This window comes from Microtus oregoni, unplaced genomic scaffold (assembly GCF_018167655.1).
Source record: "Microtus oregoni isolate MIOR12 unplaced genomic scaffold, Mior012 000016F_ref0000370, whole genome shotgun sequence".
NCBI lineage: Eukaryota > Metazoa > Chordata > Mammalia > Rodentia > Cricetidae > Microtus > Microtus oregoni.
In genome coordinates this window covers 17,877,703-17,892,527 of record NW_024543075.1, presented here as the reverse complement: position 1 = coordinate 17,892,527, position 14,825 = coordinate 17,877,703, and the positions used below count along the sequence as shown (strand labels likewise).

Genomic DNA, 14,825 nt, shown 5'->3' with positions numbered 1-14,825 from the left:
ATTTACAATCTTGGACTAGTTCGGGATTTCCCAAAGATGGCGCCCAGATAAGTATCCCCGCAGAGCGTGATCCTGATCCCAAGGCCAATTGTGGCTCCCACCCCAGCCCTGCCATCCCTAAAAACCAGGCTAGAGCATGGAATAAAAACTGTATTTACAATAAAAACATCATTATACAAGGGTTTTAAAAGGAAAAGGGAGTGTGAAGAGCTGGTAGTCAGGAGGGATCACAGTTCTGGCCGGCAGCCAAGCCCAAGAGGTTCGCCTGCAAGGAAGCATAAATGCGTCAGTGTAGCAGCTGGGCTAGGGCGGATGGGGCGGGGCACAGCCTGCAGGCTGGTAGAGAAAGGGCAGAGATGCTCTTACCTTCAGGAAAGACTCCACCTGCTTTCCAGAGATGCCTTCCACCTGTTCCAAGTCCTCCACCTAGAGGGACAGCGTCAGTAGGAAGGAGGTGGACAGAGAGCCGGGGCACCCCTCTCCACCTGCCTTCCTAGGTTGTTACCTTGCTGAAGGGGCCATGGAGCTCCCTCCAGCCCATGATGAGTTGGGCCTTCTTCTGGCCAATGAGATGCAGGCTGCGCAGATCCCGAACTGAGCCTTCATTCAGCAGATCCAATAATTTTTTGCGCCCATGTGCCAGTAACTCTGGGCTAATCTGTAGCTCCCAGCAGTCCTCAGCCTTTTCCACAGGCTTGGACGCAATTGATGGCTCTAGCTATGAGGTAACAGAAATGACAGCAAAAGTCTGTGGATGACTGCGAACACCTAATCACCTTCCCCCTCCTCGTACTAATTTTGCAGAACTGGTATAATTCTCAGTTGCTGTGAAGATTCGATGACTATGAACGCACACATCAAGTAACTCAGAGGAGCCTACAGTTCAGCAGTAGAGCACCGGAAGTGCCTGCCGTGCTTGAAAAAAACAAATATCCCCAGCTTGTCAGTTTTGGGGCAGTTCAACTAGTGTTCATTTTGTGTGAAGACCATTCCGCTTAAGGGATTCTTAAATGCTCGTCATTCTCCCTAAATTTCTTATAGCTTAGAGAGAGCGGGAGCTAGACTACATACTAGATCTAATCAGTAGCAAGTCCAAGTGCAAGGGGCATCAAAAAAAGGAAACTCAAAAATGACGGATACCCACTCTGAGGTACACCACATTTCATCCATCACTGCATGTAAAACGTTCCCAAGTGGAAACGCGGGGTGGGGCTCACCTTTCTTTTGTGGCCTCTCTTCAGAATATGGATCTTTGACTCTGCCTGTTTCTGAACTGAAAGCAGGATTAGAAACTGGTCAGGGCACAAGCGACCTCCCTCCCTCCCTCCCTCCCTCCCTCCCATTCCTCCAAACTCGAGGTTTTGTTGTTTCCAAGTGAGACAGGGTCTCACTCTATAACCAAGGCTAACCTGGGATTTAGAGCAACCATTCTGCCTCGCCCTTCTGAGTGCTGGGATCACAGGTGTGTGCCACCATATTCAGTCAAGACCCTGCTGTCTTTAATTGGCATGACAAGCACCCAGGGCTTCTTCAGACCCAGTGGGAGGGTGTGAGTGACAAGAGGATAGCTGCTCTTTACATCTCTTCACTTCTGAGGTAGCTGTGTCAGTCCATATCCTGGGACTAAACTTACCCAGTTGCAGGGGCATCACCACAGCCTTTCTCAGGGGCTTCGCCACTGTGTCTGTACAAGAGGGAAGGGGCTGGAGAACTGTCAGACTGTTCTCTTTATCCTTTGGATCCTGCGCTTCCTGGGCTAGCACCTTGGCCTCCAGTTCCTTTTGCTTCATCTTAAGCCTCTGTTGGGAAGGATCATGGGAATATGTGACTCAGTTCCAGTCCCAAAGCAGTGGATTAGGAAGGTGGGCAGGCAGAGCTCTGAGGTCCAAGAGAATAGATGTAGGACCAGTAGGAGAATCAATGAGGAGACAGGGTTCAAAATAACTAAGGGTATTCTAATATGATCAGGGGGCTACTTAGAGACAGAATAAGTCTTCAAGCAAGGAAGTCTTGTGAAATGGAGGGTTTTGTTTGTTTGTTTCTGAGACAATGTCTCACTATGTAGCCATGGCAGGCCTGGAAATTGGCATGTAGATCAGGCCAACCTCAAACTCACAAAGAGCCGCCTGCCTCTAGGCAGATTATATATTTTTATGTGTGTGGGTATTTTGCCTGCATATATATTTGTGAACTATATGTATGCCTGGTGCCCTTGTGGGTCAGTAGACAGGGTTGGATCCCTTGGAACTGGAGTTATAGGCAGTTGGGAGCTGTCATGTGGTTGCTAGAAAGTAAGCCAGTCCTTTTTTTGTTGTTGTTTTTCAAGACAGGATTTTTCTGTAGCTTTGGAGCCTGTCCTGAACTCACTTTGTTGACCATGCTGGCCTTCAACTCAGAGATCTGCCTTCCTCTGCTTCCCAAGTGCCGGGATTAAACGGGATTAAAGGCGTGCACCTGCCACCAACACAACACCCCCCCCCCCCCCCCCCCCCCCCCCCCGCGAGCCAGTGTTCTTAACTGCTAAATCACAGGTAATTATGTATATGTACTTGTGTCTGTGCCCAAAGTCGTCAGAGAGATGTAGTCTCTCTGAAGCTGGAAGTTTTAGGTAGTTGTGAGCTGCCTGACACAGGTGTTAGGAATCGAACTCTGGTCCTCTGCAAAAACAATGTGCTCTTAACTGCCGAGCCATTTCTCTAGCCATAAGTAATGCACTTCTAAACTGGTTAGAATACTAGGTCAGCTTCTCAACAAGTACCTCAATCTCCAGGTTCTTCTCCTCCACTGTCTTAATGAGCGCCATCCGCTCTCGCTTTGGAGTGTTCAGCAGAGGTGTCCCGTGGCTCCCCTGGGAGCCCAGCAAACGATCCAAGCTCAGGAGGCTCTCCATCGTGGCTGGGTCCATACTGCATAGCTTCCCTAAGAGGCTGAGTAGGAAAAAGGGCTGCTCACACCTACCTCCTCTCTCATACCTCCAGGGCTGCTCACACACACCTACCTCCTCTCTCATCACTCCAGCAGAGCAGGGCTACCTTTGTCACAGCTTAACTTGGTGTCATCTCTTTGGGAAGAGTTAACTAGCCTCCGAGTATAGTGTCTTTAGGAGGTGAAGTAAACTCTCAGGGATACCAGAATATTAGGTTAAAAGCAGCTAATAAGCACTGGATGCCACACATTAGGGACCTAGCATTCTGCTCTGTCTAGGAAGCACTTGTGTGTGATAAAGAAAAAAGAGCTAGGGAGCTAACTCAGCAATTAAAATACTTGCCTTGCAAGCAAGGGGCCTAAAGTTGGATCTGTAGAGTTCACATAAATGCCAAGTGCAGACTTGGGATGCCCCAAGCACAAGCAGGCTAGAGATACTTGTCACGACAGGGAGTTGTCAAAGAATAAGGTACAAGCCGGGCGGTGGTGGCGCACGCCTTTAATCCCAGCACTCGGGAGGCAGAGGCAGGCGGATCTCTGTGAGTTCGAGACCAGCCTGGTCTACAAGAGCTAGTGCCAGGACAGGCTCCAAAGCCACAGAGAAACCCTGTCTCGAAAAACCAAAAAAAAAAAAAAAAAAAAAAAAAAGAATAAGGTACAAGAGTGATTGAAGATTCTCAGCATCGACCTCCAGCCTCATACATGAATGCCACAAACATGTACACATGAAGAAGAACTAAAGAGTAAGAGCTAAGCGATTAGCCATTTGGAAGCAAGTGGGGGAAGCTCCACAGAAGAGGTCCTTGTTAGCAGGTATATGACAGCTACTAGAGTCTTAGCATAAGAAGCCTTTGTCCGGTGGGCTGTATACACAAGAGTCTTGTTCCAGCAGTCCTGGCTATCTGAGCACAGTAACTTCTAGCCATCTTTGTTCTGTCTGAAATCTTCACCCTCACCCCTGGTGAAAACTGTCTTTCCCATAATGCCTAGTTAGATTATCTGTGCTACACCGAACTAGCTTCTTAAAGACACGGGATGGGTCACGTCCTGTTCTTTATGCACAAGTCACAGAAGAACAGCAGCAGAAAGTGCAGGTAAACAGCACAAGTAATTTTTCCTCCCAAGTTCCACAGAACAAGCCATTCTGTTTGTTTGTTTGTTTTGTTTTTAGAGAAAGGGTTACTCTGCATAGCTTTGGCTATCCTAGAACTTGGTCTGTAAACCAGGCTGGCCTAGAACTCAGAGATCTGTTTGCCTCTGCCTACTGACTGCTGGAATTAAAGATACGGGATTAACTACCTGGTGCCATTCTTTTCTGTATTATCTACCTGGCTTTTTTTTTTTTTTTTTTTTTTTTTTATAAACTCAGGCTCCCCATTTCCTAAAAGAGAATCCTCAAGGTCAGGGTCTAAGTTTGATGAGCCCCATTTCGGAGCTCGGCTCTTATCCAGAGTGACAATTTGGCCCTTTGGTGAGTTTAGGTCTTAGAGTGAATTCACTGGGGAAAAGGTTCAAGGATTTGGCAGGCTAAACCTCCTGTTAGCCTACAGCTATTAGAGATGCAGCAGGGAAGACCTGACTCTCACCTCAGTTTCTCGGAGGCAGGGGCTGGAGCTGTTACAGACGCAGGGCTCCCAGTTGATTCTTGTTCAGGGCCTTTGGCTTTCTTTGCTTCTGATGGGCCTGGCAGTTCTTTCTGAGACGGCTTAACAGGTGCCAAAGCTGAGAAGATTGGAGGGATAGTAAGGAGAGTCAGAATGGTCCCTCTCAGTGCTGGTGCTCAGCAGTCTGGGGAAACTCCAATTGTCCTCACCATGAGGCTGTAGACTCTCATTGGTGAAAGGCCGGTTTATCACTTCCTTGGACCTAGCGGTGAAGTTTAACGCTGAGATTGTATCCTGGTAGAAACGTCTTTCAGGAGCAATGTTGGCAATGATGATGCTATGAGCTGAGCCGCCCAGAGAGTCCTACGGGGTAAGAATTGGAGTATGGTTCAGACTCCCAGCCTTCTTATTCCTTGTCGACAGTTCCCACTACCCTAACCAGCAGGCCTAAGAGCCGCCTTCTTTAGTCCCCTTTGGCCCAATATGGGTAGACATGACCTGCAATAAGCGAGTGAGCTTGCTGTCCCGGTATGGTATACGAGGGAGACCCTGACTTAATGCATCCACCACTTTGCCTAGTACAAAGAGGGAGGAGTTGATGGCTCCACTCTCTTTTAGCCGAATGCCCTGGTTGCCTGTGCGACGGTTGTCCTCTGAACCAGCCAAATCAATAAGATAGAGTTTTCCTTCCCGCTGGCGAAATGGAGCCAAACGTTCCCGCTGATCCACCTAGGGGAAGAGCAAGGGCCCAGACTGAGCTTAGGCTTTGGGGCTTCCCAGGGCGGGCCCTTCTTCCTGGAGTGGCCTTACCTTGACCAGGAGTACCGCATGACTGCGGGAAGAGCGCTGGTTGAGCCGGGTGGCTCCCACAGAGCGATTTCTACTGGCTGGCAGGAAGTGCTGCTCAAAGTCAGAGAAGCTAGCGATTGGCTTCTGTGTGAGGCCGGGAATCAGGATGTTCCCTCGACAGTCCTCTCGGATCACTAGGTCTCCTGACGCAGGATCCAGGAGGTCTAATACCTATTTGAGCAGTGATAGAAGGACATTTCTCCATGGGGAGGGTGCTTGCTTCACGGGGATTAGGGTTCTTGTCTCTACTGGACTGTCAGAGCTCTTCCATCTGATAGCCCACTCCACCTTGCCAGCTCTCACTACATATACCTCCTTAATCTAGAGTGCAGCTTCATGCTCTAGAAGGCACTCTTTGACGCCTCACCTTCTCCTGGTAGATCTCTAAATAGGACATAGTGACGGAAAGGTCCCATGGCCGGCCCTCTGCACTTTCTTCCCTTGTGAGCTGCAGGAGGTCCATGAGAGCCCTGGGAATTACTCCAGGTTGTTCTGGGCTGCCCAGCATTGTGTGTGTCTTCCCTAGGGAATGAGCAGAGGAAGCTGTGAGGTTTTCCTCTCAATTTCCCTGGCTCCTTCTCATGTATAGTTCTCGTCTGGCTTCTCACCTGCCCCAGTAGGCCCATAGGCAAGCACACTGGCATTCTGCCCTTCCAGCAAGTGCCTTAGGATAGGCTGTACTGAGCCAACATAGATGTCCTGCTGAGTGCTCTTCTCCCCATAGAAGGCATCGAACCTGTAGGCAGAAAAAGGAGGGCATTAGTAGGGTGTTAGGTCGACACCCTAAACCTAGATGATGCCGGCTTTAAAGGCTCTGCTCCATTTCTTGAACAAAGACCTTGAAAGCGTTCCTAGAAAATCTACTGTATTCCAGTCACTGTGCTGATAATAGGAAACAGAAATTAATTTCACATTGCAATCAGATACCCATACTTTGCAACAATTCAGGAGACGAAGATAAGAACAGACTAGAAGGAATAAATGATTCTGCTGAGGCAAGGAAGCGCTGCCAAACAAGAATACAGAAACAAGACATGGTGCTTTGTGCAGCAATTTCCATTTTGGAGGGAAGCCTAAGCTCAGGAAGTCCTAAGAATGACCAGAAAACGAGGCACCTCCCTCCCCAAGCATATACAGCAGTAAGGGCTGCGGAGAGTCACTCTCAGACTAGCAGAGCAGCTTGGGAGAGGCTCACTGCCTGCAGGCTCCCTAGCTTGTGTGAGCTGTCAGCTATCCTGAGCGGAGCTTTGGTGATGCTGCTATCTTTGAGTCACTTCTGCTCCTGTAGTAACTTACTTATTCCTGTAAGTAAACCCAATACAACGCACTGGATTACCGAGTTGGACGTTGGTGGCGTCCTTACTTTGGTCTGTGGTTGGTTCCCACTCTGGGGTGAGTAGACATTTGTTTATATATCCCCAGTAATAGTGTCACAACATGGTGTGAAACGGCCTCTCGACCTTTTTCTTAGGTGGCACTTTAACAGGGCAGACAAAAGGCCAGTCTAGATTCAAACACAGCTCGTTCACTACAATGTGGCAAGAGAAGGCTGGAAAGGAAGGAAGGAAGCCAAGCTATTAAGGACCTACAACTGGACCAAACTAACCTTTTATAAAGAACCAGACAAGAAATATTTTAGGCTTCGTGACCACGTGGACGTTTCAAAACCACTTAACTCTAAGGCTAGTCAAACAGCTCTATTGTGTAATAAATGATAAACTTTATTTATAGAAAAGTCTGAGCGGCTGGCAGCACACCACCTGAGCTCCCAGCACTCAGAAGGTGCCTCAGGCAAGAAAACTGGAAGGTAAAGGCCAGTCTGTGGTTTGTCTTTGGTTTTTCTGTGACAAGATTTCTCTGTTTAACAGATCTAGCTGTCCTAGAACTCACTCTGTAGACTAGACTGGCCTCGAACTCAGAGCCTGCCTCTGCCTCCCGAGTATTGGGATTAAAGGTGTGCACCACCACCACCCTGCTCAGCCCGTGTTTTATGAGACCTTGTTTAAAACAAACAAACAAGAAATAAAACCAAACTGAAGACTCCTGACTGACCTTGACCTGTGGGCTGTGGTTTGCCAGACTACAGGCCAAGTTTAAACTTTAAAATCCCATGGACTTCCTTAAGGAGTTGCTCTCATGTGTGCCAATCCCGAATCTGCACGGTCTTGTCTGGATTGGCTACCACGTCTGTTTTCCTACCCTTTCTATGTATTTTCTAGAACCTGTTTGGGGCTACACTGCTCCTTCCTCCCTTTTCCCCAAGACTGACATCCACTTCAGCCTCTGGTCTTTGTCTTGAGTGTCTATGAGCACCTAAATCATCAAATGAAGGTTTGGGGAACAAAGATTGGCCTAGCAAGGAGTAGGATCCTGAAAGACAGATCTCAGGAACTGGGAAAGTGATAAAGTGAGCAGGCCTAGATAGGAGTAGCTTGAACCTTACTGATATTTGAGTGTCTCCTGGTATTTCTTCCAGTTGGCCACCTCAAGAGAGCAGCTGTCTATGCCTCGTACACAGGAGGGTTCGCTTGCTTTTGTTTCTTCATCCATAAATGGCCGCAGTCGTACAGCCACCCTTACTCGCGCTGGAGGTGGGCGCCGGCTAGCCCCTCCCTTGCTTAGGCAGCGACCAGCTCCTGGAAGAGACCAGTTTTCGGTGTTAAATTTTGGTGGAAGCACAGAGAAATGGGAGCCAACGTTGCCGGGAGGCCCAGGGATGCCTCTTAAGGGGAAGCGAAACATAAGACAGATACAAGCAGGTGAGCTGTTTCGAATTCAGGCCTCTGCCCTTCATCTGACAAACGTTACACCTTGTGCATCCGATGTGTGATAGCTTGAAAGCGGAGGACACAGGCGAAAATGTACAGAGGCGCAGGTGCCACCACCTCTAGCCCAGCACTCGGGAGGCCAGCCTGGGCTACAGAGAAGTTCCAGGACAGCCTGGGCTACACAGAGAAATTCTGTCTTCAAAAACATAAACAAAATAAAACAAAAAAACCTACTCATTGGGGTTGTAATAAATGTAATTCACATAAAAGTGCTTATCTTCTGGTACTTGATTTAAAAAGAAATCCAGTTTTATTTATTTGGTGGGTTGTTTTGAATTATTTTCGATTTATTTATTTTATGAGTATTTTGCGTGTGTGGATGTATATGCACGACATATGTGGTTTATAAGCCACCATCTCTACATGGAAGCTGGACATTGAACTCAGGTCCTCTGTAAGAACAGCAAGTGGGACTGGAGAGTAGACTCTGCAGTTAAGAGCACTTACTGGTCTCGCAGAGGTCTCCAGGTTCTATTCCCAGCACCTATGTGGTAGCTCACAGCTGTCTTTTGAGTCCAGTCCAGGAGAATTTGATGCCCTCTTTTGACCCCACAAACACTAGACACTCTTGTGGTGGACATACATACATGCAGGTAAATACACTCATGCACATAAAAATGACAAAATAAGTAGATCTAAAACAGCCAGGTGGTAGTGGCACACGCCTTTAATCCCCCCAGCACTTGGGAGGCAGAGGCAGGTAGATCCCAGTGAGTTTAAGACCAGTCTGGTCCTCAAATCCAGCTCTAGGACAGCAGGGGCTATTCAGAGAAACCCTGTTTAGAAAAACAAAGCAAAACTAACTAAATAAATCTTAAAAAAAAAAAAAAAGGAAGAACAGCAAGAGCTCGACCCTGAAGTGAGCTCTCCAGCCCCTTGTTTTTAAGATAGGGATTCACTGTGTAGCCCAGGTAGCTTAGAATTTGCACCATCTTGCCTCATTTTATTGACGTCCCCTACTTCCCACTTAAAGGCACAGAATGAAGGATTTAGGCCAGGGATTCTCAACCTGTGAGCCTCGACCCTTTGGGAGTCAAAGGACCCTTTTACAGCAGTCTCTAAAAACATATCGGGAAACATAGATATTAACGTTATTATTAATAACAGTAGCAAAATCACAGGTATAAAGTAGAAATGAAACAACTTTATGGTGTGGGTCACCACAACATGAAGAACTGTTTTAAAGGGCCCCAGCATTAGGAAGGTGGAGAAGCACAGTTTAGGCAGTTTGCCCCTCCTTTAACTGCTTGTTAATGCCAAAGCTTCAAATGAGGTCTAATTCTGAAGTCCACACATGAATTACCAGACCCCTTCTGTGTATACCGATGACATTTGGAGTCAAAGACAATGCTGGCTGGCAGCTCTCTGACCCCGATAGTCACTTAGCCACTCCAAACTTCATTTCTCTCTACAAAAATAATAACTATTTATTACAGAAAAACCATCCAGACTAAAAATGTATATAAAACATTCAGTAGGTGCCCTGCAAGTCTCAATGTCAGTTGTTGCTATTATGATTATTATTCTCTTTCTTGACACATTTTAATCTCAGCAGCTTGCTTCTACCCAGGATCCTAAGGGACTTCATACCCCAGATTCAGAAGGCACACTCAGCCTGAACCCTATCTGACTTCCTAAAGAATTCAACACACTTTTTTCTTCTTCTTTATTTCTTTGTAGACACATACAAGAAGAGGGCACCAGATCTCATTATAGATGGTTGTGAGCCATCATGTGGTTGCTAGGAATTGAACACAGGACCTCTGGAAGAGCAGCCAATGCTCTTAACCTCTGGGTCATCTCTCCAGCCCCCGGAATTCAACACACTTATGAGATACCCTTTTCCCTTGGTTTCTGTGCCATCCATTTCCCTGACTGTTTTACTAGCTTTTGATTATTCCTTAGTTTAATGGTGTTAAATGTTTCTCCTATGTCCTACACCCTGTCAGCTTCTGTACTATTAGCATTTTGAGTTGTGTAATTCTTTGCTGTGGGGCTCACACTGCAGACTGTTCCACATACACCCACTAGAGTCCAGCAGCATTCTCTGTCTTTGTCTCCAAGTTGTAACAAGCAGAGCATGTCTCCAGACGCTTCCACGTGCTCACGGTGCACAAATGTCACCCCGGATGAGACAGCTCAGATTCACTTCACAGGCAACAGCCACCTTTTCTTAACACCAATTAATTACCTTCATTCTCATTTTAAACGAACATCTTCAAGCCGATGATGCCCTTTAGCCCCCTTATAGCAGAGAGCCGACTCCAATCCGCAGGTCCTCTGTCCAGTCTACCATCTACCTTCTCTAGGAAGGTTCTGAGGTGCCTCTAATTCCACCTGCACTAAACCTTCCCCACCTAGCTCCCTGCAACAGGTTCCTCACTAAGGCCTCAGACTCCAAACTAGGAATTTTAAACTGTCTTCTGTCTTACACATAATCATCAATACCTGACAGTTTTTCTTAATTTAAAATTTATTTAATATTATGTATGTCTGCGTACCACTGTTGTGGCTAGTTTTATGTCAGCTTGACACAAGCTAGAGTCATCTGAAAGGAGGGGACCTCAATTGAGAAAATTCCTCCAAGCAGTAATGGTGAACGCCTTTAATCCAAGCACTTGGGAGGCAGAGGAAGGCGGATCTCTGAGTTTGAGGCCAGCCTGGTCTACAAGAGCTAGTTCCAGGACAGGCTCCAAAGCTACAGAGAAACCCTGTCACAAAAAACAAACAAACAAAAAAAAGACTCCCCCCCCCCCAAAAAAAAGCCTCCATAAGATCCATCTGTGGGCATTTTCTTAATTAGTGATTGATAGGCAGGACCCAGCCCATTCTGGGTGGCGCCATCCCTGGGCTGGTGGTCCTGGGGTCTATAAGAAAGCAGGCTGAGCGAGCCACGAAGAGCACCCAGTAGATAGCACCTCTCCAAGGCCTCTGCCTCTACACCAGCTCCTGTCTCCAGGTTGCAGCTCCTCTTCAGTTCCTGCCCTGAGTTCTCTCAGTGATGGGCTACAGTGTGGAAATGAAGCCAAATAATCCCTTTCTCCCTCAGCTTGTTTTTGGTCATGGAGCTTCAACACAGCTATGCTAACTCTTAGACAACCCCACATGTGCCTGGTGCCTGTGGAAGCCAGGAGAGGGGATCAGATCATCTGAACTGGAGTTACAGATGGTTGTGGGCTCCCATTGGGTGCTGTGGACCCAATCAGGACCCTCTGAAGGGCATACAACTTTATCAGCTGCTGAGCCACCTCCCTAGCCTCTGCTCTATCTTTCTAAATATTTATTTTGTTTTGTGAGAGTGGCTGCCTTGAGCTCCCAATCCCCATGTCTCGGCCCCTGAATGTTAGGGGTACACCAGTGGTGGGCTCCAACTCATCTTCGAGTGTGCGTACCCACACATGTCTGTGGGAATGCATGGAGGCAAGGAGGTCAAAGGTCAACCTCTAGTGTTCCCCAACGCGAGATGAAACTTAGATCCTGTGATAAGTATTTTACCTCGCCAAGCTATCTTCCCAGGCCACACCTCTCTTTTAAGAAGAGAACAATGAATCAAAGAATTTTGGCCTTTTTTATGTCTAAATAACACTAGGTCTTTTGGTCCTTTTCATGGTTGAGTAAATTCTACCCAAACTTTGACCACCATTTTCATATTTCTGTTTATGTGTATGAGAGTTTGGCCTGCTTGTATGTATTTCCACCGTGTACATGCCTGATGCCCTAGTATCCCCTGGAACTGGAGTTATTGAGAGGTGGGAGCCACTATGAGGTGCTGGGAGCTGAACCCAGATCCTCTGGAAGAACAAGTACAGCCCTAACTATCACTATGCTTCTTTTTGTTGTTGTTTTTGGTTTTAAGACAAGGTTTCCTCTGAGTAAGCATGCTTGTCCTGGAACTCACTTTGTGGACCAGGCTGTCCTTGAATTTAGAGACCTGACAGACTGCCTGTACCTCCTGAGAGCTGGGATAAAGATGTGGGCCGCCACCGCCCTGTGGAAGTATCATTTCTTTTAATAAAAAGACTTTTCAAACTGGGTGGTGGTGACACATGCCTTTAATCCCAGCACTCAGGAGGCAGAGGCTGGCAGATCTCTGTGAGTTTGAGGTCAGTTTGATCTACAGAACAAATTCAAATACAGCTCCAAAGTTACACAGAGAAACCCTATCTCAAAAAACAAACAAAACAAAACTAAACTAAATAAAAGCCTTCTCAAAATACCAAAGGGTTTGTTTCAGCTTCTACAAGTTTCATGGTATTACATTAGTTCATAAGAATGCTTGAAAATAATCGTAGCCACCTCTAGGAAAGGAGCAGCTTACATTCAAACACTTCAATGTTTACTATGTATCAGACGCAGGGGGTCACAGCCTGTATTTGGGCATAATCAAGGGAAGTGCATTGCTCAAGTGTGAATCTAAACCCCCAAGCCACGGTCCAGTACTGGCTAGTGTGTCACCTTGGATTGAACAAGCTACTTAGCTCATTATGTCTGTTTCCTCTTGTCCAAGTACAGGAGGCTGGTGAGCCTTAGAGGTTAAGAGAGTCTACTGCTCTTCCAGAGGAGCCGGGCTTGGTTCTCAGCACACATCAGGCAGCTCACAACACCTGTAACTCCAGCCCTAGTGGACCCAACTCCCTCTTCTGGCCTCTGCAGGCATCCACACACAGGAGGTGCACAGAAGATAAAAATAAACCTTTTTTTAAAAAAGCAGCTACCATCTCGGATCTCTGTACAAACATTAAAGGATTCATTATAAATGTTTGCAGCTGTGCCTGGGGCATGGCGTTCTCCTTATGTCTGCCTCCCCCAAAGGCTGAGCAAACATCAGTTACAGACAGAATTCGGTCTAAAGAAAAAAAAAGACAGGCATATGTAAATCCACTTAGAAACGATTCTGAAATTCCTGACAGCCTTTCCAACATGAAAATAGCATCCAATTCCCCGCATAGAGGGAAAGGTCAAGTCTTTGATTTCTTTTTGCCGGGACTCACAGCGATGCCGAGCAGAGCCTTCGGGCGGCCCGGCGAATCCCCTGAGATCTCTGGGGACCCAGACACCAGGTCTCTTCACTGCTCAGTGCTCACAGATGGGGTGGCTGCCCGGCTTTACAGACGAAGCTAAGGGCAGCGCACAAAGTGTGCAGACGCTCGACGGGCACCGGAGCCCGGGCATTGGATCACAACCGGGCTTAAGTCGGGGAGTGGAGGGCAGGGGCTTGCGGCGTCCACCCCCGCACTTCCGCCCCGCGCCCCGGCACCCCGGATTCTTCGCGACAACCGCTAATCCGTAAGCTGCACACAGCGACGCCTCGCCCTCCCGGCCCGCGCACCTGAAGTGGCCGCCGCCATCTCCCGCCGCCTCGGCCTCGCCTTAGCCCCAGCGTCCATACGCCTCCCTTCTTCGGAACCCGCTTTTCTCTTTTGAATTGCCCGGGTCCCGCCCCTCTCTCAGATTCGACCAGTCACGACTTCTCACTACCGGAAGCCTCTGTAATAACGTACTACAATTCCGCCTTCTCGGGCTCACTTCCGATCCTGAAAGCAACGTTTCCCAGGGATAGGCCCTGCCATCTGTCACTAAGTGGTGCGCGCCCGAGGGTGCTGCACCTTCAGGATTTTGGATTTCCAGGCACGGAATTGGCAAAGTGCAGACTTTTCCTCCTCAGCTACGAGTCTGAGAGCCCTTGATTGCTTTTATCGTAACGTTCTCGGCGGTGAATATACTAGTTTTGCCTTTTGGAGCAGACGTGATCTTTATAGAGCCCTGGGCCGGAGTGACAGGGCAAAGGTTTCTCTGTGGTAACCTGAAATTGACACGCTTATCCCTTTTCTACTGTGGGAAATTACCCAACCCTGTTCTAGAAATTTGGGGTTGAAATGCGCCAGCTAACTGCATGCTTTTGGCTTCAGTTAAACTGTTTGTTTTACTTTTCCTTGCAACTGCCAACCGGGATGTCGTTTTTCTGTGGTTAAAAGCCTTAAAAGCTCCCTGAAAAATACATTTGAGGCTTCTCCGTGAGGAGTTTCTCTCCAGGCTTTCGCGGATCGGCTCACTACAGATTCTCAACTCGGATTTTGGTCATGCTGGGTGGTCTTTAGTTTTCTATTCCGCAACACTGGAACTCACTAGGTAGAACAGGCTGGCCTCAAAATCACAAAGATGTCCCTGCCTCTGCCTCTGCCAGATTAAATGACACCACCATGGCCTTCTGTTTCTGCGTTTGTTTTTCAAGAAAAAAGCCCGATCTCTTCATCTCTTCAGTTCAAGACTAATCTGGACCTGGTCTACAAAGCTCCAAGACCGCCAGGGCTACAAAGAGACACCCTGTGGCAAAAAAAAAAAAAAAAAAAGTGGGAGGAGGAGAAGAAAAAGGCTTTCACTGCACCACCATTGCCTGGCCAGGATTTAGAAGCCCAACCTAGCAACTCATACCTTTAATCCCAGCACTCGGGACTCTGTGAGTTCTATGTCAGCCTGGTCCAACAGTGAGTTCCAGAGCATCCAAGGATACCCAGAGAAATTCAGTCTTGAAACAAAAATGAATAACAAAAGCCAAGATTTTGATTTATGGTCTATAAAGGACTTTTACAATGTAGAAGTGTTGGCTATTTTTTATTTT

The 14,825-nt window shown here is 47.6% G+C and overlaps 1 protein-coding gene across 1 annotated transcript; it reads right to left on the bottom strand.

Moving 5' to 3' along the window:
- Positions 1-137: 137 nt before the first annotated feature.
- Positions 138-13,611, bottom strand: Kif22 (kinesin family member 22). The gene is made up of 14 exons (XM_041666729.1): positions 13,536-13,611; positions 7,822-8,014; positions 5,987-6,114; positions 5,746-5,900; positions 5,340-5,549; positions 5,028-5,258; positions 4,739-4,892; positions 4,512-4,647; positions 2,759-2,927; positions 1,634-1,799; positions 1,218-1,273; positions 506-718; positions 367-426; positions 138-265 (listed from the first exon to the last, which is right to left on the bottom strand). Exons 1-14 carry the CDS (start codon positions 13,591-13,593, stop codon positions 218-220), a joined length of 1,977 nt encoding a protein of 658 aa, XP_041522663.1. The 5' UTR covers positions 13,594-13,611; the 3' UTR covers positions 138-217.
- Between the last annotated feature and the right edge of the window lie 1,214 nt (positions 13,612-14,825).